The following is a 20,654-nucleotide window of genomic DNA, read 5'->3' as shown; positions in this document are numbered from 1 at the left end:
TCCCTTCCCTTCCCTTCCCTTCCCTTCCCTTCCCTTCCCTTCCCGCCGCCATCACAGCACAGCGGGGCCGCCCCGCCTCAAGATGGCGCCCGGCCGGCTCCGCGCCGCCCCGCCTCAAAATGGCGGCGGTCGGGGCCGGGCTCTCCCACCGCCCTCAGGCGGGGCGGCGCCTGCGGCAGCATGGCGGACGATAAGGTGAGTGGGGAGGCCGGGCAGGCCCGGCACGGCGCCGCGGGCACGGGGCTGCAGCCTGTGTGTTTCCCTAGGACCCGCTGCCCAAGCTGAAGGACCTCGCCTTCCTGAAGGGGCAGCTGGAGAGCCTGCAGCGGCGGGTGGAGGACGAGGTGCACGCCGGTGTGGGGCAGGTAAGGAGGGTTGGGGCCGGCCGGCTCTGCCGCCCCGTCCCTTCCCGTCCCGTCCCGCAGCCTCACTCCTCTCTGTCCCCGCAGAATGGCTCCTTGCTGGCTTCTCCTTTCCTCAAGGGCTTCCTGGCCGGCTACCTCGTAGCGAAACTCCGCTTCTCGGCGGTCCTGGGTTTTGTGGTGGGGACCTGCACGGGCGTCTACGCAGCGCAGAACTACGCCGTGCCCAACGTGGAGAAGACGGTCCGGGACTACCTGAGCTCCTTGAGGAAAGGTGGGGACTAGCCAGGGGAACCCGGCCGGCAGCGGCTGTGTCAGTGGCATTGCTGGGGCAGGAGGCTCCTGCGTCCCCGCATGCTGCTCCTGCCCCTTTGGACGAGGGCTTCGCACCCACCGATCATTGTGAGATGCCCCCCGGTTTGGTTACGGGGTGTCGGTAACCGGTGATGGTGAGGGGCAACCATACCCTCACCCCCATCAGCTCGGACGTGTTGGCAGCCAGCTGGGTGCCGGCTGCCTGCTCCTTTGGCCCCTCTCCCTGCAGCCCCCAAACCGCTGTCACTGCCCCCGTGCCCTTCCACTGAGCGGGCACCCTGCCCTAGGAGTGTGCTTTGTGCGGTTTCCTGGGGAGACTTCTGTTTCTCCCCTTAATGAGAAACAAAGCCATTCCCTTCCTCTGTATCAGTAATGTAACAGGTAATATCCTGTTTTAATCAGGCTCATTAAATTCATGGTATTCGCTTTCTTCTTGAATGTGCCGGGGTGTGAGTCTATCTGGCCTCTCCCCGCTGGTAGCAGCTCATCCTTGCTGGCTGCTACCTGGAAATGGGTACGTTTGGTAAAGCCACTGGCGCTCTGCTCAGCCCTGCACCCAGGGTGCCACAGCGGGGGCTGTGGGGACTGATGCTGCTCTTGTCTGTGGCTGTGTACGGCTCCCACGCTCCCCTCCTGACCCTGTGCAAGGTGGATGGCACAATCCCATTCAGCTCTTCATCCGTCGTGGTTCTCGTCGAGCTGACAAAGCTGGTGCTCTCCCTCTTCTTCCTGCTGACCTGGGACCGGCAGCTGCTGGGAGTTGCTGTGTCCTGGCACCACGTCGTTCCCTTTGCCCTTTCTGCCCTGCTCTATGCTGCAAACAACAATCTGGTGGTTCACATGCAGCTCTTCATGGATCCCAGCACCTACCAGGTCCTGAGTAACTTAAAGATTGTCAGCACTGCGCTCCTCTACAGCCTCTTCCTGCGTCAAAGACTCTGCATGCGCAAGTGGCTGGCACTCTTCCTCCTGATGGCTGCTGGGGTGAGCTACAGCCTTGGAGGCTTGCAGGACCCAGAGGACTCTAGCAGCCCCTCCAGGATGCAGCTGCACATCACGCTCGTGGGCTTGTTGCTGATTTCGGTGTACTGCCTGATATCAGGTTTGTCAGCTGTCTACACAGAAGCTATCCTGAAAACCCAGGCTCTGCCTCTCAGCCTTCAGAACCTCTTCCTTTACTTCTTTGGGGTCCTGCTCAACTTGATCGGCCATTTCTGGAGCAGCACAGAGAGAGGTTTCTTGGAGGGCTTTTCCTCCTGGGTGTTGGTGATTGTGGTCAGCCAGGCCTTGAACGGCTTGATCATGTCTGTGGTCATGAAGCACAGCAGTAACATCACCAGGCTCTTTGTGATCTCCTGCTCTATCCTGGTCAATGCCGTACTGTCTGTCATGCTCTTCAACCTGCAGCTCACCCTCCTCTTCTTCGTTGCTGTCTTGTGCATCGGCCTTGCTGTTCACTTGTACTATGGGGTCACATAGCTGTTGCCTTCCTGCCCTGCATGCGCCAGGGCAGCTTTTATTTGTTACTCAGGGGTGTTCATTGCTTGCGCTGGGGCTGGCGTTAGAAGCATGGTGGTGCCTCTTCACCTTCTCATTGGCGAGAGGTGCCTGAATGTGTTACTGTTGGCCTAAAGCAAGTGCACGTGAGGGCACTGCTCAGTGTGTACATGCCCAGGAAGCAGGGATAGTGCCCTGCCTGTGCTCTGCTCCAGCCTGGCCAGGGCTCCATGCCATGAGGCTCCCACTTGCTCTGGTGGGCCCAGGCTCTAGAGCAAATCCTGAGCCCCTTGGCGTGCAGGACATCACAATCAAGCTGCTTCCCCCGTCTTCTGCACACCAAAGCACACACCGAAGCACACGCCCATCCCCTGTGCCAGTAAATGCTGTTGCAGGGTTAGCTCTGGTGTGCTTCTCATGTGCATGCGGCCAGCCCTGCTGCATGATCCCTGCCAGAGGCACCGGCCTTCTGCGTGGAGCAGCGTGCTGCTGCCTGGAGAGCCCCACACTGTGGCTGGGGGTATTGCTCCCACCTTCTCTGCAGTTTTCCAGCCTAACCATCAACACAGCCCCTGGCTGAAGATTTGGTGGGCACTGGGCTTCATTTGCCAGTCCTGGGCACAGCGTTACTACCCACCTCTCTGAACAGTATGAGGGAACTGTTTTGCCTGCTTTTCAAAGGGGAGGCAGCACCTGAATTTGTACAAATGCTGTGGCTAGTGAATTCCTGGTGGGCAGAAGTCACTGCTGGCTCCGGCATGGTTATTAAAGCTGTGTTTCAACAGTGTGTGCGTGTTTGTCCTCCCCTCTGTCACTTCACAGAGCCTTGCTCTGCCCCGTTTGGGGACACATCTGATCTGGACGCTCCTTGGTGAGGGGGCACCTGCTTTATTGTGTGTGGTTGCACGCCCGCAGCCATGAGCCCTCCCATGGTGCGTCCTTCAGTCTCATGTCCGTGTCTGCCTGGGGCCCTGCCTGTGCTGTCGAGAAGCCAGCACAGGCTGGACCAAAGGCTTTGTCCTAGGTGGCAGTTGTCACTGTGTCCCCTGGCAGCAGGGATTGAGGTGTGGCCATGTTGTCCTTGCTGTCACAGTGGCTGTGCCCCCAGTTCAGGGGCGCTGTCTCAGGGTGCCTGCGTGGTGGCATCAGCTGAGCCGTGACTTTTGGCTTCCCGCAGCCGCTGGTTATGTGCAGAAAGCTCCACGACATCCCGCAGCACCTCCTGCAGCAGCGCCCGGTGCTGGTGCTCCAGTGCCTCCACCCGTTCCTCCGCCTGGCGCCGCTGCTCCTGAAGCACCTGCGGGGACACCCAGAGCCCCATGGCACCCTCCTGGCCCCCACAAGCGGGGTGGTGCCAGCAGCCTGGGCTTGGTGCCCAGCCCTCCCTGCCCACCTGCTGCAGGAGCTGTCTCCAGGCCTGCATCTCCTGCCGGTGGCTCTGCAGCAGGGCCTCCAGGTCCTGCTCGGCCGCCTCGCGCTCCCTTCGTGCTGCCTCCAGGCTCAGGCGCAGCATGGCCACCTCCTGCTGCCAGCGAGCTGCGTCCCACTGCGAGGACGGGGACAAGGACAGGGATGGATGCCTGGGAGAGCCTGGAGCCCTCTGAGTCCACCTCTTACACCTCATTCTGCCTGGGGCTCTCCTGTGCTCACCTCCTGGCCTGGTGCTGCCCCATCCCCGAGCTCCCGCTGGAGGAGCAGCTGGTGCTGAGCCTGCAGCCGCTGCCTCTGGGCCTTGGCCGTGGAGTATCCAACCTCCAGGGACGGGCACGGCCAGCAGCGGCTCCCTGCCTGGCAGAAGCAGGGCCGTGGGGCACGCTGTGAGGTGCTGAATGTGGGGGCACCTGGTGGGGTCTCGCTCACCACGTGGCCCCCGGTCGGTGCCTGCTGCTCCTCCAGCAGGCCTTGTCCCACGCTCCCTGGGGCTCGGCTGGGCCCTTCCTGGCAGCTCTCGCTGGCCCCTGGTGCTTTTTGGGGAGAACAAGGTAACATGAGCAGTGCCCCCTGCCACGGCAGCCCCCCAGGCATGGGGCACGTGCCCATCCCCTGCTCCCGACCTCCTGCTGCCTCCAGGCTGGCACCGTCTGGGGATGTCTGGGTCCCAGGCTGTTGGGCTGGTGCTGCGGTCCCTGCAGAGATCAGGTCCTGTGGAAACAAGAGGAGATGTTATGGGTACATCAGCAGACCTCCAAACTTCTCCTGTGCCCTGGTTGTCCCTGGGGGAGGTGGTCATGGCCTGAGCTGCGCCCACCTTGGCACTGGGCTGATGCGCCTGGTTTGTCCCAAACACCTTGGTTGCCGCCTGCTTCTTCTCCCACCTTTGGCTTTTCAGTACCTGGAAAAAGGAGCTGGGGGTGCTGGAGACTTCCAGACACACCCCACCCAAACCACCTTTCCCCCCATCAGGTTGCCCTCAGTGCTAGACGAAGCCCTGGGACACCAGAGGATCAGCGCAATCCTGGTCCTGGCCAGGCTGTAGGGTGTCCAGGAGGGCTCCCCCACCTGCAGCTCACGCAGGGCTCTGTGCAGCTGGGCCACAGCTCTCTCCTGCTCGGGGCCACCAGCTGCAGCCAGCAGCTCCGTCCGCAGCCCTCGGATCTCCTCCCGCCGCGCTGCCACCTCTCGCTGGGGGTCCCAGAGGGTGGGTGACACCGCCTTGGCCGCCCCCTTCACCCGCTCAGCCAGCGCCAGGGCTGCCAGGATCTCCTCCCCGGGGGTGTCTGCGGGAGCGGCAAGTCCTGGGTGCCCAGACTGGGGACGTGTTCGTGGGCACGGGGATGTCCTCGGGCTGGCGGGGCTGAGCTGGTGGCTAGCAGAGGAGGAGGAGGAGGAGGAGGGCACCGCGGTGCAGTCCCGGTGCTACCTGGCAGCGTCACGCCCAGCAGCAGGAAGGTGAGGCTGTTCCCCTCCAGCAGCTGCTCCACCACCCATGGCAGAGCCCCGGGGGTGCCCGGTGTCAGGATCGTGTTATGGGGAGCCCTGCTGAGAGACCCCCCATGGGATAGGGATGGGGCATGGAGCCGCGCATGCAGTAGCAGGACCAGGCAGAGCCCCAGCTCCGTACGTACGGCTCGGGACGGGGTCCTGGGAAGGCCAGGATGCGGAGAGCTGAGCGCTGGTGCCTGCCGCCCTCCAGCTGCCGCTCCACGGTGAGGGTGAAAAGGCTGCAGGCCCTGGGGAGAGGCTGCGGTGAGCTGAGCGGTGCCTGGACCAGCCCCTGCCTCAGGCTCTGCATCAGCCGGGCCCTCACCCCGGTGCAGCCGAGTGCCCGTCTGCTGGGGACTGTGGGACTGGTGCCGGGGCAGCCCCCAGTCCCCACGTGTAGACGCTGATGGCAGCTTGGGCGTCGGGCACAGCGACCTCCATTGCCTCCTCCACCATCCTGGAAGCAGAGATGTGAGCAAACAAGGAGGGAGCCTCCAGCCTCTGCGTGCCCAGGTCCCTCAGGGGACGGCGCTGGGCAGCCCCACGCTGGGTGTTGGGGTACCAGCCCCCAGCTGGCACCGCGGGGCACCAGGTACCTACAGGCCCAGGGGTGCGATGTCCATCGCCTGCAGGGCTCGGCCGTCAGGACGGAGCAGGTCCCAGGCTTTGCCCTCAGCACTGACCTGGAACAGGGCTGTGTTAGACACGGGGCAGAAAAAGGGGGCTGCTGGCACCCACCAGGGCCCCGTGTCCGTGCACGGGACAAGGGGCTGGAAGGCCAAAGCCTTGGGAACCCCCCCAAGACCTGTGTAGGGCTCACACCGAGGCTTCCCACGCCTGGGAAAAGCCTGAGGTGTAAAGCTCTCTGGTCCTGCATGCAGCACTGGGCACCAGGACTGCAGCAATACGGGGTCCGGCCAGTGGCAGAGGTACAGGGCCCCCAGCGCAGAGCACCCCGTCCTGCCCAGCCCTGCTTCCACCGTACCTGGACCAGGCTGACTGTTTGCAGGCCCTGTGCGTCACTCCCTGAGGCCTCCAGCTCTTGGAAAACGGCTTCGATCACCTGGGAACAAGCTGGTCAAGCTGGGACCCGTTGGCTCTTGGCACCCGTGGCTGGTTCTCACACGTACCAGCGGGATTGGGGTCAGTTGGCGGATCCTGGAGCCCAGTCACCCACTGGACGCTCTGTCACCTCTCCACAACCAGCCCCGTACCCTCACCTGCCAGACGATGCCTTGGAGCGGCAACTGGGTCCTGGGACCATGGGGGTCCCAGAGCAGCAGGGACACGCTGTAGCCAAGGGGCACCAGGGCCAGCTGGGGTTTTGCCAGCTCCAAGACCTTCTCCTGTCAGGAGAGATGTGGACGGCAGAGCATGGATAGCATGGCAAAATGGGGCGGTGCGGATGGCCCAGCACGGGGGGCATCAGATCAGATAGCACGGATCACAGATCAGATAGCACAGCACAGCACGGAGGGCACGGCACAGGTAACGTGTCACAGCACCCAGGAGGAAACAGGGAGGGGGTGAGAAACACCAGCAGAGCCACGTGTAGGAAAAGACCCAGGGCCCAAGCATGCCTGAGATGCTCAGCACCTCCCGGTGGGCTGCAGGTGTGCCCCTGGTTGGGGACGGGCATGCAGAAGGACGTGGGGCACACGGTACCTGTCCTGCATCCAAGTGAAAGATGCCATCAACGGTCAAGCAGCTCTCCTGGCATGGAGTGAGGGCGATAACGTTCAGCCTCCCTGCCATCCCAGTATGACCAGTGCGGGGTAAAGGAAGCACTGAGCACACGGGGCTGGAGATGGTGAGGGCGGCACAGAGGGTGGGGGGAGACCCCCGTCCCTTCTCCTGGTGATCTCCAGGAGCCCCCTTCATCCTCCCCCTCCCCAAAGAGCCGGACCCAGAGGGGTGTAAGGTTGATCAGCCAAGGACTTCAGCACCCATCGGGGTCCTGCATGGGCAGGCATCTGCTGGGCAAGTGGCTGGGATGAGGCTCCCTGCTCCCATCTGAGCCACCAGGGTCCCTCGCCCCTTGATGCCCCCGTCCCTGCCACTCTCACCTGGATCTCCTTCTCTGCAAGAAGTAGCTGCCGGGGGTCTCTGCTGCCAGCCCCACAGCTCCCTCCTGGCCCTGAAACGGAGTGTGGAGTGTGGCCACCCTGCCTGCCCCCCCCTCCCCAAAACTCCAACAGCTGAGGGCCAGGGCCTGGGCTTCACGTTGTCCCCAAGCCCTTCCACTGTGACCACGGTGCTCAGAGCCACCAGGGTGCTGTGGGTGCCCTCTCCCCAGCAGCACGGCTGGCAGTCCCAGCCCCAGCCCTACCTGCAGCCTGGTGGAGTCCCACGGCCGCTCGCACACACACCTCCTGCTCGGCCTGCGGGGACACACAGCAGAGGGGCAATAAGCAGGGTCCTGCCCCAAGCACCCACCAGGACCTGGATGTGCCCCTGGGGCCACACCACGCAGAAAACAGGAGGTGGCCACCCCCCAGCCCCCCGGTGATGTGCCCCACTCACCTCCCCAGCATCCATGGCTAGCTCAGCACCGAGCTGCCAGGGCAGGGGATGGGGTTATGCAGGGCGATCACGTTCCCGTGCATTATTGATGGGTATCAGGCACAGCTGTGTGGGCAGAGCCAGGCAGGGGCTGAGCCCGGCCTGGAGGCACCACGTTCTGGAGGCTGAGCTCTTTCAGCCTTGGAGATCGTTTGCCGTGGGGCTGTTCACCAAAGGGTGCCCCCAGGATGCCGCCAGCCCTCCGGAGCCATGCTGTGGGGCAGCAGTGCCCCAGCACTGTGCGTTATTGGCACCAGGCTGGCAATCTGCCCCGGGGTGCCAGCTCCCCACACACCCTGCGGGTCAGCTACCCAGAAATTGCTCCCAGCTCCACGAGCCCACTGGGGCCGTGGGAAGCCAGCACTGGACCCACTCAGCCTCAGCGTGCTCCTGGCTCTCCAGTCTTTGCAAACCAGGGACAGGAGATGAGGGAATTTCAGTTAGGAAGGTTATCTAGGCACAAGAAGCAACCACAAACCACAGGCTCACTCTTGCTGGAGATCGGTCATACCAAGAAAGCAAAAAAGGAAATGCTGAGGCTGGGGAGCCTGCCACTTGCTCCAGCACCCTGCGCCCTGCTCCATGCCAGCCTCCAGCATCACCACACTCATTTCCTGCTCACTGCCTCGCCCAGCCTGCGTTTGCTGGCAGATCATACACACAACACAGTGAAAGCGGCACCAGAAATACCCAGGAACAGATTTTAATGAGAAGGCAGGACAGATCTGGGGGACAAGCACTGCTTACCCACAGCCAGTCCCTTCCTTCCCCATCCTCCCCATTCCCCCATGCTCATTCCTTCCGCAGCTGCCCACCATGACCCCCTCCCATGCACTCTTTTTTTTGTTTCTTTTTTTTTTTTTCTTTTTTTTTTCTGCAGTCCCCCAGTTTCCCTCAGCATCCCATAGCCAGTTTGCTCTTTCCTGTGAGGTGTTTTCTGATAACCCAGAATAAACCAATTTCCTTATCGGTTACAAAGGTTCTGGCTGAACCTCTTTGAGGCCACACTTGAGGAGTTCATCCAGCAGTGCCCTAAGAGCACTTTGAGAGGTCTTTGTTGCTGTCTTTGTCATCTCCTGCTCATTAGGGTTTGCATGTAGAGATGTTTTATTTGGTGGGTTTTTTTGTTTGCTTGTTTTTTCCCTGTCCCTTGGGCTTTTTTTTTCCTCTGGTACTCAATAGCAGTGAAGCAGACATCCAGGCATCCTTACAGCTGTAACCCCCAGAACAGGAGAGGCAGAGGACAGGCTGGGAGGCACCGGGCTACGAGAGAGCTGGAGGTGCAGGGGGGCATCGTCAGGCTGGGATGGGGCTTGGGGGGTCTGTGAGCAGCCTGCAGAGGTGCAAACATGATGGACCCAAACTCCTCTCGATCAGGGCTGACAATTCCAGAGGGGCAGTGGGTGCAATCTGGGACTGGGGAGGTTGAGGTGGGATGTAAGGAAAATCTTTCCAGGGACAGAGCACAGCAAGTGAGGGGGGGGTCTCCCCATCCTCGAGGGTTTCCAAGACTCAGATGGGAAAAGCCACCATCACGGTGGGACAACGCTGAGGACAGTCCCGTTCCACGGGGAGCCTGGATGGGGAGGCGAGCAGGAGAGCCCCTCACGAGCACATCGGGCTCCTGCGAGCCTTCTCACCAAGCTCCTGGCCATGCAGCCCTTGGGGTTGAGCAGCTCCGGGGCCGGCCACACGTCTCCTCCGTGCCATGGCCAGCCAGCCAGCCCCGGCCACGCAGAGCAGCCCGAGGGCCGTGCAGACAGGAGCAAGCACCGCAGCTCTGTTGCACTGCAGCACCGAGGCAGGCACGTCCCTCACCAGCGTGCCCTGGTAATGAGGGGGTGAGTGGCACGCGTAGTGCTGGGGCCAGCCCTGCCTGAGGCACCCCGTGGCTGCCAGCGCCTGTAGGGCCCCAGCCCCGGCGCAGGTGCAGTTGTAGGGGTTCCCAGCCGCGGACACCTCCTGCAGGTTCCCCAGGAGCTTCACCTCGTCCCACGGCCACTCTGCAATCAAGTTGTCGTCGAGGTGGAGGGAGCGCAGCGTGGGGTAATTCTTGATGGGGGGGGCGGCCAGCAGCAGGTTTCGGCTCAGGAGGAGAGTCTTCAGGGAGTGGAGGGAGATGTCTACAGCACGGAGGTGGTTGGAGCTCAAGTCCAACACTTCTAGACCAGGAGGCAGAGGCATGAGGAGTTCATCCAAGCCAGTGTTGGACAAGTTAAAAATTCGGAGGGATGCTGGCCACTGGCAAGAGGAGGACGGGCTGGCCACGAGCTTGTTCTGGCTGAGATCTAAGTGCTGGAGCTCGTGCAGCGGCTGCACGCTTCTGCACACACCATGGTAGGACGTCAGGTTGTTTTCTTGCAGACTCAGGACCTGGAGCTGCGGGAAGGCCCCCTCGCAGAAGGCAGGCATCAAGTTCCCATCCCCAAGGCTGTTTTGTGCCATGTCCAGGGAGCGCAGAGCTCTAAACACCCTTCCGATGCCACAGGGCAGGCTGGTGACGTGGGAGCTGGTGACAGACAGCTCCTGCAGGGTCCCCAGCCAGCTGCCCAGCTCAGAGAAGTCCTGCTCGCGGCCCGTCAGCGGGGCAGATGTCACGTTGTGGAAATGCAGGGACAATATGGGCAAGTTCTGGCCAGCCATCTCACCCCAGCTGCTCCTCCCCAGGAAACTGCAGCTCTCAAACGCCATCTCCTGCACCCGGGTGTAGGAGAAGAACCTTAAGACACGGGCAAGGAGGACCTCAGGCACCAGGAGGTCGCCAAAAATGATTTTCCTGATTTCAAGCGTGCCGAGCATGTCAATGGTGGAGGGATCCAGGTCTCTGATGGGGAAGTCAACATATCTCTCCAGCTCTCCTCCCTGGAACTCCACAACAGAGGCCGCGAGGCACTGGATGATGCTCCCTGCGTTGTCCTGGGACAGCCTGTAGCACACACAGTACTCCTGGGTGCGATTGAAGAAACACCTGCCCTCTGCCTCCAACAGCGCCAGCCCCAGGAGGAGGAGAACAGCCACCCTCATGGCAAACAGCCTAGAAATGAGGAGAGCAGCGGAGTAAGGCAGGGGCAGCTGAGGGGACCATTCAGACCAACAGAACAAAGGGCTGACTTGGCCAGGATCAGTGCTGCAGAAACATCCTTCATACGGCCACCGAGCTGCACTCATCGCCCCTTCCAGCTGCTGGCAGGTCCAGCATGCTCCACCAGCACCCGTGTGGCTACTCAGAGGTGACTCAGGGCAAAGCTCCCAGCCCTTTTTAATCATCAGTGCAACACCCAGGAGCTCCACCTGTGCCACTCGCTCCACTTTGGCACTGGTCCGACCCGACCCCAGAAGCAGAATTGCAGCGAGACCAGGGCTGAGACAAGGAGACAGGGTGGCACTGCTGCAGAGACTCCTCTCTGTGAGCAACCAGGAAACTTCACAGATCTGGAGCAACTAGAAAGGCTGAGTTATGTACAGCAGAGATAGATCGACTGTTTTGAGCACAGGATGGGACAGCCACAGCTCTGTTTGTTTCTCTGTGCAATCTGGGGCAGGAAATTGCAACAGAGAGCTTCATATTTTCCTTTCTCTCACCCAGGGATTTGATTCATTACCAGCCTCGAAGGGGAGAGTAGAAAATAGTCTCTGAGAGTCTCCGTACACCCCCGTCAGCATCAAGTATAACTGCAGAAATCATAAGATTAAAGGCTCCCAAGTTATACACTGACTCAGCTCTGCCAAAGAAGGGTGATGGGAAGGAGCCTTGGGGGGTCTCTAGCCCAGCCTCCTGCCTGGAGCAGGGCTGTTGCTGGCACCAGCCCAGATCAGCCACAGCTTTTCCTGGCCAAGCCTCAGAAAGCTCCGAGGACAGAGCTCTCACCTGCTCGGTGCTGCCGTGCACCACCCTCCCCAGGGGGACCCTGCACCAAGCCCCTGTCATGAGGGGGGGAGAAAGCGTACAGCAGGGGTGGGCTGCGCTGAGACTCACCAGCCAGCTCCAGGCTGAAACGCTTCCTCGACCAGTGGCTGCTTCCTCTAGCTGCTGCCAAGTCCCAGCCGTAGGTGCCAAAAGCTCTGCAAGTGCTCAGCTCTCCTGCGCCCGATCCTCCCCTGCCTCCAGCCCCGTGAGGCCGCGGTGACCGCAGGTGCCTCCCAGTTGCTGTTTGCACATTCGCAGCCCTGTCCTGCTGAAGTTGGGTTTAGCGAGCGCCTCCCGCCCTGATCACTGTGCTCGGGGCAGGTAGATACCAGCAGCAGGATCCTGAGCTCTGCAAGGCTCCTTCCGAGCAGCTTCCTGAGCAGGATGGGGCCAGTGGTGCCACGGGAAGCAGCAGCCGCCCAAGTTACTTCTGCTTTGTTTCACGAAGGCTGCCCTGGGCTGCAGCTGGAAAGGAGTTCATTTACTGTCCTGGGAAGGACAGGGAACGGCGTGGCAGTAAGCTGCCCTAGAATGTGCTCTCAGGACAAGCCCCAACACACCTCTGCCTCCAGGTGCTCTGGGCTTACCATGCCCTGGAGCCCACTGCGTGGTGAGCACCCAGCAGGAGGTGATGCAGAAAGGGAAGGGGCTGCGATGCCCCGTGTCCAGACCATGCCCCGTCCCCGTGTCCTGTGTAGGATGGGGACAGCTACTGACCCAATGTCCCCGCTCCCACCACACATGGCAGCGCTGTGACAGCACTACCTGAGGTCAGCCTCTTGGCTTGGCTGAGGAAATGCCCTGTGATCACCTACTCCAAAATGTCAATGCTCCTCACCAGCAACCGCAGGCCGCTAGGCATTCAGAAAGATTGATCTGTCAAGGACTTTTTCTACCATTTCTGCCTATGCTGGGTTTCAGAATGGATTTCAAAGAAAAAGATGAAGCTGCACAGCTAGAAGACGCAGTTCCCAGTGTGTGGTTAATGTAGGACTGCAGAAAGGCGCAGTCAGCACAAGAGCAGCTGGGTTGCAGGATGCCTGCCCCACGTGTCCTGGCACTGTCTTGCTGGGATGGGCAAAGGGAAGATCTCCTTTTGGTTGTTTATCTCCCTGTGGTTCACTCTTAGTGCCTCAGGCAGGCTCTGTACTGCTTTCACTTCCTTCCCTTGAGCTACTCCATGATTTCTCTTCCCCGTTCTTGAGTTACATGGAGCTGCTGCCCCATACAGCATGGAAAAATCACGGAAATCATGGAAATCATGGAAAAAAGCAGATGTCCTGAGACCTCCTCACTTCTTGCTCTGGTGACATGGCTCTGACCATCAGGACCTGGTACCTTTTTAATTGTTTCTTCTTGCTACCTGCTGCAAATTCCCCCAAAGATCTGCCAGAGAATAATTAAATAATATATATATATGTATATAAAGGAGCTTTGTCTCCTCAGTGGCCAGCCACACTTTGGTTTCAGTGAGATTTGGTTTTGAAGATTTCCTTCGGGTGATGACTTTTTGGCTTTAATTACCCCTGTGGAAGATCCCAGGATACTCAGACCAACAACCTGACATGGCTGCTGAGTCTCTGGGCTATTTTTGGCTTCAGTAAAAACGAATCCTGGCCCTATGGAGATGGAAACCTTGCCTGAGGCTGGAGACTGCCCAGTTTCTTTCCCTGCAAGGCGTAAGGAATTCTTCTCAGCCGCGTCCCCTGCCCGTGTGTGCTCGTGCCTACGTTTCCAAGTGAAACGGAGACGAGGTGATGCCCTGCAACAGCTGCAGCCCAGCGATGGGTGACGGTCACCACATGCTCCCTGTGTCTGCGTTAGGAACGAGGACAAAACTCATCCTGCAGCACCCCGCTCTCTGCAAGGGCTGCTAAGAGCGCAGCCCAGCCTGCACGGGATCATGAAGGATCACCAGGCCCAACGTTTTGTGTGAAAATGGAGCCTAAATGACATTATCCACAAGGTGCCCGGCGCCTTGAACACCTCCAGTGACGGGGACGCTACCACAGCCCCGACAGCACCGGGCCCGCTGCGATCGCTGCCCCAACCGGCGGCGGCCACGGGGGGGCCTCCGGGCTCCGGTCACGCCCCGCCCCGTTCTCCTCCTCCTCCTCCTCTTCCTCCTCTTCTTCCTCTTCATCCTCCTCCTCCTCCTCCTCCATGTGGGGCCGGCGGCGTCGCGGGGCCGTTCCCGGTCCCGGGGGGGGCACGGAGGAGCTGCGGGCACGGCGACGGGAGCGGGAGGCAGGTGGGGGCCGGCTGCTGCCCGCTGCGCCCCGTTAGCAGGAACGGGGCTGCTCGGTGGGGTGGGACGGAGCCCCCCCGGGGCTGGTGCTGACGGGGGGCTGCTTCCCCCGCAGCTCTGAGGAAGGCCCGGCGGCAGGAGCAGCTGGTCAGCAAGCGGCTGCTGCGGGAGGACGAGCAGGACGGAGCCGAGGTCCTGCTGCAGCCTCTCCCCGAGGACGAGGTGAGAGCGTGGGGATGAGGGGGGCCCCAGGGGTCGCCCCCAGCCTTCAGACCTGCTGGTGGTCCTTTGGACAAGGTGCTGGAACCACCGAGGCTCTTTGTGAGCGGCTGTAACACTGCCCGGGTTTTATTCGCCTCTAGGATAACAGCATGAAGCCCTAACGCCAGCACTTCATTTAATTTTTGGACAGGTCTCCGAGCTGCTCAGAGGCGTGCAGAGGGCTTCAGAGGACAGGAAAACGTTGCTGAGACGCCTCCGCCGGGCTCTGCAAGACAAGGAGACTCAGCAGAAGTTTGTCAGGTCAGCCCAGGCGTGCTGTGGACCAGCAGCTGTGTGCCCGAGGGCAGCAGGCAGCGGGTGCCAGCAGCCTTGGTGTCCCCGCAGGCTGGATGGCAGTGTGCGGACGCTCGTCGGGCTGTTCACCGGCAGCCTGGCCGACGTGCAGATGGAGGCAGCCCGCTGTCTGCACGAGCTCTCCCACTCCAGTGACGCTGCTGTGGCTGAGGCGTGCATGCCAGTGACCCCCTATCTGCTGACGTACCTCTCGGGACACAGCGTTGAGTTGATGGTAATGGCCGTGCTTGGGTTTGCCAGGGCTCTGGTAATCCTCTGGTAGTGGTTGGGTGGCAGTAGGACCCGTTTTGGCCAAGCTTTAGTCTGATGTGGTTCATGTGGAAGCGCTGGTTTGAAGGGCCCTCTGGAATTCCCTAATCCAACCTTCCCTGTGGAGCAGCGCTGTCCCCAGAGCTGCTCCTGAAAACCCCTGAAAACCCCCAAGTGTGGAGACACCCCTTGGCTGGGCCCTGTCCTCAAACCAAAAGGAGTTTGATTCCATCGTGTTTACATCTTCCTCCACGTAGCTGCAGACTGCTTGTGAATGTTGCCAAGCCTCCCTAGGCCAGGCAAATCCAGCCCAGCACCCCCAGACTTTTTTGTAACCCTCTGCCCTGACCCAGCTGTCCTGGCAGCTTTGCAGACATCACCTTGCCTGACTTGGGCACACCCAGGTGTAGCCTCGTCAGCACCAAGCACAAGGGAATAACCCCATTTCATACTCTGCTGTTCCCAGTGCTCTGGACACAGCCCAGATCACAGAGTTATGCCTCATTTGCAACAAATTCCCCCACATAGCCCTGTGAGCATCTGTACTCTTCAGTTCCAAGCTGTGTTTTTGGGAGCAGGAACTGCAGGCTGTGGCTTTTGGACTCCATCACCAGTTGTGTGGTCTGAGCTCCTGATGCGAGCTGGGCCTGTGCAGGAGGTACCTTGGTGCAAGTGTGGTAGGTAAAGCAAAAATGCAGCTTGTTTGAGGAAGAGCAAAATGCCTGCAGCTCCAGACTGCAGAGTGGGATCCAGGTGAGGGAGTGAACACTTGGGGTGGCTGAGTGATTTGCTAGTCGGGTGCCTGCAGATGCTGTGGCTGGACAGGCAATGGAGTGACAGGGAGAGGTCCCTGCAGAGCACTCGGTGGTGGAGCAGAAGGCTGAGGTCCTCAGCCAGGACTCACGATGAGCGGTCAGTTTAGGGAATTTGCTGCAGAGCTTAGATAAGACAGAATCAGAGCTCAGGGATAAAACAGAGCAGCTCTAAGAGGATGACCACATTTGCAAAACATAGGCAATCTCCAAGAGAATACCGTGGAATTAGAGGGGTTTCAGGGATATATAACAGCAACAATTAGAAGCTTGGAAAAACTTTCAAAATTGAAGTGATGTTCTGCCAGTCCCAACATGATTAAGAGAACAAGGATAGATTGAAGCCAGCGGGAAACAGGGGTATCTGTGAGGGTCCAACAATATCTACCCGTGTTTGTCCCTCTGGAGACAGCCCCTGCCCTGCTCAGGTGAGGGGTGACCTGAGGGGCTTGCTGGCTGCTCTGGGTGCCCAGACAGGCCAGGGTCCTGCTGGGGAATGTGGAGGGGGTGACCTGGTCTCTTGGTTGTGTTTCAGGAGCTGTGTTTGTACACGCTGGGCAACCTGGTAGTGGAAAGTGAAGCTGTGAGAAAGCAGCTTCTGCCTCAGGGCATTATTCCAGTGCTGGCATCCTGCATCCAGGTGGGTAGAGTAGCTCAGTCACACTCTTCCCATGCCCTGCCCCCTAAAAGAACCTTTTCTTATACCCTTTAGACGCTGGCTGACAGGACTGAGTTACCATTCCAGCTGGGTAGAGATCCTTCTGTACAGGACTGTCCTGTTGCAGCAAGTGAGGGCCTCTCATAGGCTCCTTGCACTGCTTTTCAGGGGTTCACCACCTTGTGCCCTTTTCAAGCTGCATGTCTCACGCTGATAACTGTGGCGTGCAGGTAAAGTCTCGAACACAGTGAGCTGCAGACTTTCTCCCTCTGCACGGTTTGGGTTCAGCAGGTTTAGGAGAGCCACACAGTGAGCAGTGCTGTCAGCTGCAGGTCTGAATGTGCAGAGCAGCAGTGCTGCTGTGGTTGGGCTTCGGAGTCCCTATAACTGCAACCCCTGAGTATGGGGCCAGGGGGGACAGCTCAGCTTTGGCGTGGCTCAGGGTTACACATTGCCCTTTCACTAGCATGCAGGTGATGCCCTGGGACCCCTTGCCTGTGTTGTGTGGGATCAGCTTTGTTCTGTTTGATTGCAGTCCCCGCACGAGGCTGTGCTGGAAGGTCTGGGTTACGTCTTGTCACAGCTCCTCCAAGCCAAGGAAGCTCCCACAGAGATCATACCGTGAGTCCAAGCTTTGTACCCTGTGTCGGGATGGGCCCTGGGGCCCTGCGTGGTATTTGCGTGCCAGGGACGATGATGCATTTCCCATCCCAGAGATGCTAATAATTCAGAGCAGAATCCTACAGGAACTATGCAGGCTTTTCTGCAGATCAGGGTGCAGGGCTTGACTCTTTTCCTTCAGCCTAATCTGAGCAGATGGCTTTGGTATTTCAGTAAAGGACAGCGTTGAGCAGGGTAGGCCAACGGGGAAATTCTGGCCGCATTCCTCCTGCTAAGGAAAAGATCAGTTTGACAGCCCTCAGTGCCAAAAACATGCCCCCAGCCAAGGTGTTCTGAGTGCCCCCAGGTCCTACCACTTACAGGGACAGCTTGCACATGCCTTGCATTGTGCTGTGGTGCTGCCTGAGTCTGTAACCCTTACCTAAGAGCCTCTTCCATGGGTGTATTTGGAGCTGCCTGGCAGCTGGGGATGATCTGTCCCCATCGGTTGTCTGTCCTGCCTGTGCTCTGGTCAGTGCCTCCATTAACTCTGCTGTTCTGACCCCAGCTTGGTTCTGGACTCTGTTCTCCCCCAGCACATGCTTCGACTGGTTTGCTCTGGCCTCAAATCTGGGACAGGAGCTGCTGTGGAATTTGCATGGTGTCTCCACTACATCGTTTGTAGGTAAATGCTCTTTTATCCTCATTTTGTGTTCCCTGGGGGCAGACAAACACACAAGCATAAGGGCTCTGCCAGCTGGAGCACAAGCCTGTGTGGAGCCTGTGGTTGTGGGTCTGGGTCCTGGATTGCCTCCCCTCGCCCCTTTCCCTTTGGAAAGCAATTTCTTTCCCCTCCTGGGCATTCCCAGTCTCAGATTTTAGCACAGCATATTTGCAGGATTGATGAGTTTGTTTACAGGGTGATCACAGGTGACAAACCTGAGGCTGTTCTTGGTGCTCTAAAAACCCCTTGATCACCTCCCACGTTTGGATTTGTGTCCTGCACTTCCCAAGGTGAACTCCCAGAATCTTTGAGCTTCTGGGTTTGGTTCAGTGCCACTTGTCCAGGCTGGCTGCTGCCAACAATCTCTGCCTGCCTTGGTGTGGCTGTTCTGGTGGTGTCATCTCTTTCAGCAGCCCCAGCAGAGAGAAAGGACAGTGTGGGTACCTGGAGAGGACCAGAGCTGTTGTTTCCTGCCCTACGTAGCTAATTCCAGTGGATCTGTTTTCCACAGGCTTTTAAACTTTCTCTTAAGTATCTGCTCAGAAACGAGCTGCTATTTGAATGTGAAATAAACCTGGCTATGGTTTCAGGATAGCACTCAGGATTTCCAGGCCCAGTTGTTTGGTGGAGGCTGGGTGCAGAGAGCAACCGTGGTGTCCCTTCCCTCTGCAGCCACACAGCCAACGCGGCGCTGATAGCGCTGGGGGCCGTACCTGCGCTCAGCTCGCTCTTGTGCGACATCGCTTCTGAAATCTCCCAAAGCTTTTCTGAGGGCCTGGAGCTGGTAAGACGTGGGCAAGGATGCTATTCTTTCTCTGCGAAGCTTTGGGGATGTGATCCAGGTGAAAGGCGTTGTCTTTCTCCCCCTCAAAGCTCACCTGCCCGGTGCTGCGGTGTCTCGGCAATCTGCTTGCAGAGGAGACAGGGTGCGAAGCCCAGATCCAGGACGAGCGCTTGCTTGCGGCCCTGTTCACAGTCATGCAGTGCTACCTCCAGAAGCACCCCTTCATCGTACCCGAGGGCCTCTGGCTGCTGAACAACCTCACGGGTGAGTGTCCCTGCGTGGCTGTGAGCAGAGCTGGAGCTGCTGCTGCCAGGACCCGGCAGCCTTCGAGCTCACTGCGTGGGGAACCTCCCAGCGGAGCTGCACCGTGCAGGGGCACAGAGCACGAGGGACTGGCAGGTGGTGTCTCAGTCTAAACAGACAGCAGTGCTTTTGGGGAAACTGCAGAAACACTCCTAAATCAGCCAGGTTCTTCCCTTTGTGTGTGTTGCTTTATTGATTCAGTTTGCAGGATAGGTTTTGAGGTCAGTAAGGTGGAGTGGGTGGGAGCTGTCTGTCCTCTGACACCGTGTGTCTGAGCTGAGGTCTGCTGTGGGCTGAGTGTGCCTTGTGCCTGTCCAGCACTGTTAGGGTGCACTGTCTGGCCCTCCTGCACTGAGGCAGTTTTATTAACACGCTCATTCTCTGCCCGTTCCAGCGGATGATCCCTTCTTCTGCTTTGCTCTGCTCTCCCTGGACTTGCTCCCAGCCCTGCTGCAGCTCCTGCCATGCTCCCAGGCAGCGAGTGTGTTGGTAAGACCTCACTCTGTGCCCCTGAGCTGGGGAAAGCTCTAGGCTTTGAGGAACACAAGTCCTGTGTGTGCAGTACTCAGGCTTGGGATGGTAATAACAGCTTGGCAGAAAGTCTGGTGTGGTGGTAACATCCCTGTCTGCATCCCCTGAAGGCATTACCTGCTTTTTCAAAGGGATCCCCTACCTGATGCTGCTCCCAGGCACCCAAGGCAGACACTAATTAAGGTCCAGGCCTGCCAGCACCGGGGGTGTGCCCGGGGAGGTGCTGCCTTCTTTTGGAAGGCAGTGAAGGGCTGTCAGGATGCTCTGTCGAGGGAGGTGTGATCATGACTGCTTGGCAGAAATCCTGCTGAGATCTCCAGGGCATGCAGATGCGGGGCGGGGATGGGGATACCCCTTGGTGGGGGCAGGACCTCTGGGGAGGGAACGGGGAGTTCTCTGCAGCCCTTCAAGGGCTGTCAGGAACATCGTCCATCGTTCCTGGCTTGCTCACTCACAGCTTCTCTGCCCAGGTCCTGACAGTGCTGTGCAACGTCGCAGAGAAGGGGCCTGCCTACTGCCAGCAGCTGCACCAGCGGGCTGCCCTGCCCCTGCTGCTGGGCCCCCTGGCGCTCCCCGACCCCGAAGTGGTGGGGCAGTGCCTGGAGCTGCTGCACCTCCTCTTCCTGCACTGCCCGCAGGTAGGCCAGGGTTTCACGCCCCTGAACGTGGTGTGAGATCCTAAAACAGTGGGTATTACTTAAACTCACTCCCCCTCTTGGCCTGTACTCCTTCAGTACTCAGACATGCACCTGAAGTGGGCTGAGGAACACTTGCGTGATAGAGTTGGAAGCCCTCATGTCTTGGGGCAGGGGTGTTCCTTTTTGTGTTCTGGGCAGGATTTTTGCACCCTTTAGCAGTCACTGATTATTACGGGGGGATTGTTTTGCTTCAGTTGTGCTTCAAGTTCGCTGTGCTCAGACCAGGTGCCACCATGGCTGGGTTTTCCTGCTCCGGACTCATGTCTGGCAGGGCTCTGGTGAATCCCTTCAGCCCTGATCCCTGTGCAGTACAAGGGGAGAGGGAGGCTCAGGGCAGAAGGGATCAGCTGCAGTGACAGCTTGGGGGTCTCAGCCCTCGTGTAGCAGGCAGCCAACCCCCTTCTCGCTCCTCTCTCCTCGCACAGGCTGCTGCTGACTTTGTCGGGCAAGGAGGGCCCCAGACCCTCAAGCAGCACCAGAGCACCCCAGAACTCCAGGAGCGGGTGCAAGCACTGCTGGACATGGCCCTACAGCCACCAGGAGCCTCCGTCTTCAGTTCCTCACCAGCTGCATCGTCCGCCTTCTCCTAGATCACACAGCCTGCCCTCCTGGCCTGAGGAGGAACAAACTGTTCACTCGCTGCCCTGTGTTCCTGCACCACCGCCCAAGGGCTGGTCAGGCAGTCACAGACTGCGAGCAGCAGTGCTGGCTGCAGGGGGTGCTGGTGCTGGGTGGGCTGTTCCCCAGTCCTCTCCCTGGTGTCCTTGTCACCTTGTAGCCACCACCAGGCGGCCCCCAGCCTCCCTGGTGCAGGGACCAAGCCGAGCTGAGCTGCAAGCAGTGCAGAAGAGCTCTCGTCGCTGTGGAGGGGAACACAAACCCTGCTGGGTTTGCTGTTTCCTTTAT

At 59.5% G+C, this 20,654-nt stretch overlaps 4 protein-coding genes across 5 annotated transcripts; 3 read left to right on the top strand and 1 right to left on the bottom strand.

Annotated features, from left to right (window-relative positions):
* Positions 1-76: 76 nt before the first annotated feature.
* Positions 77-1,115, top strand: LOC311214788 (SLC35A4 upstream microprotein). Of its 2 annotated transcripts, none has more exons than XM_084295561.1 (3): positions 77-195; positions 267-365; positions 483-1,115. In XM_084295561.1, the coding sequence occupies exons 1-3, from the start codon at positions 181-183 to the stop codon at positions 645-647; spliced, it is 279 nt and encodes a 92-aa protein (XP_084151687.1). In that variant the 5' UTR covers positions 77-180; the 3' UTR covers positions 648-1,115. The 2 variants fall into 2 exon arrangements, with proteins under 2 accessions (XP_084151687.1, XP_084151686.1); XM_084295560.1 differs by having other exon boundaries at positions 450-1,115.
* A 66-nt stretch (positions 1,116-1,181) lies between these two features.
* SLC35A4 (solute carrier family 35 member A4) lies at positions 1,182-2,941 on the top strand. The gene has a single exon (XM_084295559.1). It carries the CDS (start codon positions 1,188-1,190, stop codon positions 2,154-2,156), a length of 969 nt encoding a protein of 322 aa, XP_084151685.1. The 5' UTR covers positions 1,182-1,187; the 3' UTR covers positions 2,157-2,941.
* Positions 2,942-8,496: 5,555 nt separating this feature from the next.
* On the bottom strand, positions 8,497-11,754 carry CD14 (CD14 molecule). Its single transcript, XM_084295050.1, has 2 exons — positions 11,635-11,754; positions 8,497-10,692 (listed from the first exon to the last, which is right to left on the bottom strand). Exon 2 carries the CDS (start codon positions 10,680-10,682, stop codon positions 9,264-9,266), a length of 1,419 nt encoding a protein of 472 aa, XP_084151176.1. The 5' UTR covers positions 10,683-10,692; positions 11,635-11,754; the 3' UTR covers positions 8,497-9,263.
* A 1,974-nt stretch (positions 11,755-13,728) lies between these two features.
* TMCO6 (transmembrane and coiled-coil domains 6) lies at positions 13,729-20,593 on the top strand (the record flags this gene model as incomplete). Its single annotated transcript, XM_084295124.1, has 12 exons — positions 13,729-13,816; positions 13,929-14,035; positions 14,226-14,335; positions 14,420-14,603; positions 15,986-16,090; positions 16,644-16,729; positions 17,277-17,393; positions 18,105-18,216; positions 18,306-18,480; positions 18,914-19,008; positions 19,521-19,688; positions 20,174-20,593. 12 exons carry the CDS (start codon positions 13,729-13,731, stop codon positions 20,336-20,338), a joined length of 1,512 nt encoding a protein of 503 aa, XP_084151250.1. The 3' UTR covers positions 20,339-20,593.
* Between the last annotated feature and the right edge of the window lie 61 nt (positions 20,594-20,654).

This window comes from Netta rufina (genome assembly GCF_964035555.1).
Source record: "Netta rufina genome assembly, chromosome: 14".
Lineage (NCBI taxonomy): Eukaryota > Metazoa > Chordata > Aves > Anseriformes > Anatidae > Netta > Netta rufina.
This window is presented reverse-complemented; position numbering and strand designations above follow the sequence as displayed.

What these genes read in the sequence shown, in the direction of transcription:
- LOC311214788 (XM_084295560.1), top strand. An exon ending in TGCACGCCGGTGTGGGGCAG is followed by an intron (nt 366 to 449) that starts GTAAGGAGGGTT and finishes CTGTCCCCGCAG; the next exon opens with AATGGCTCCTTGCTGGCTTC.
- SLC35A4 (XM_084295559.1), top strand. Translation starts at nt 1,188, where the DNA reads ATGGGTACGTTTGGTAAAGCCACTGGCGCTCTGCTCAGCCCTGCACCC.
- CD14 (XM_084295050.1), bottom strand. Translation starts at nt 10,682, where the DNA reads ATGAGGGTGGCTGTTCTCCTCCTCCTGGGGCTGGCGCTGTTGGAGGCA.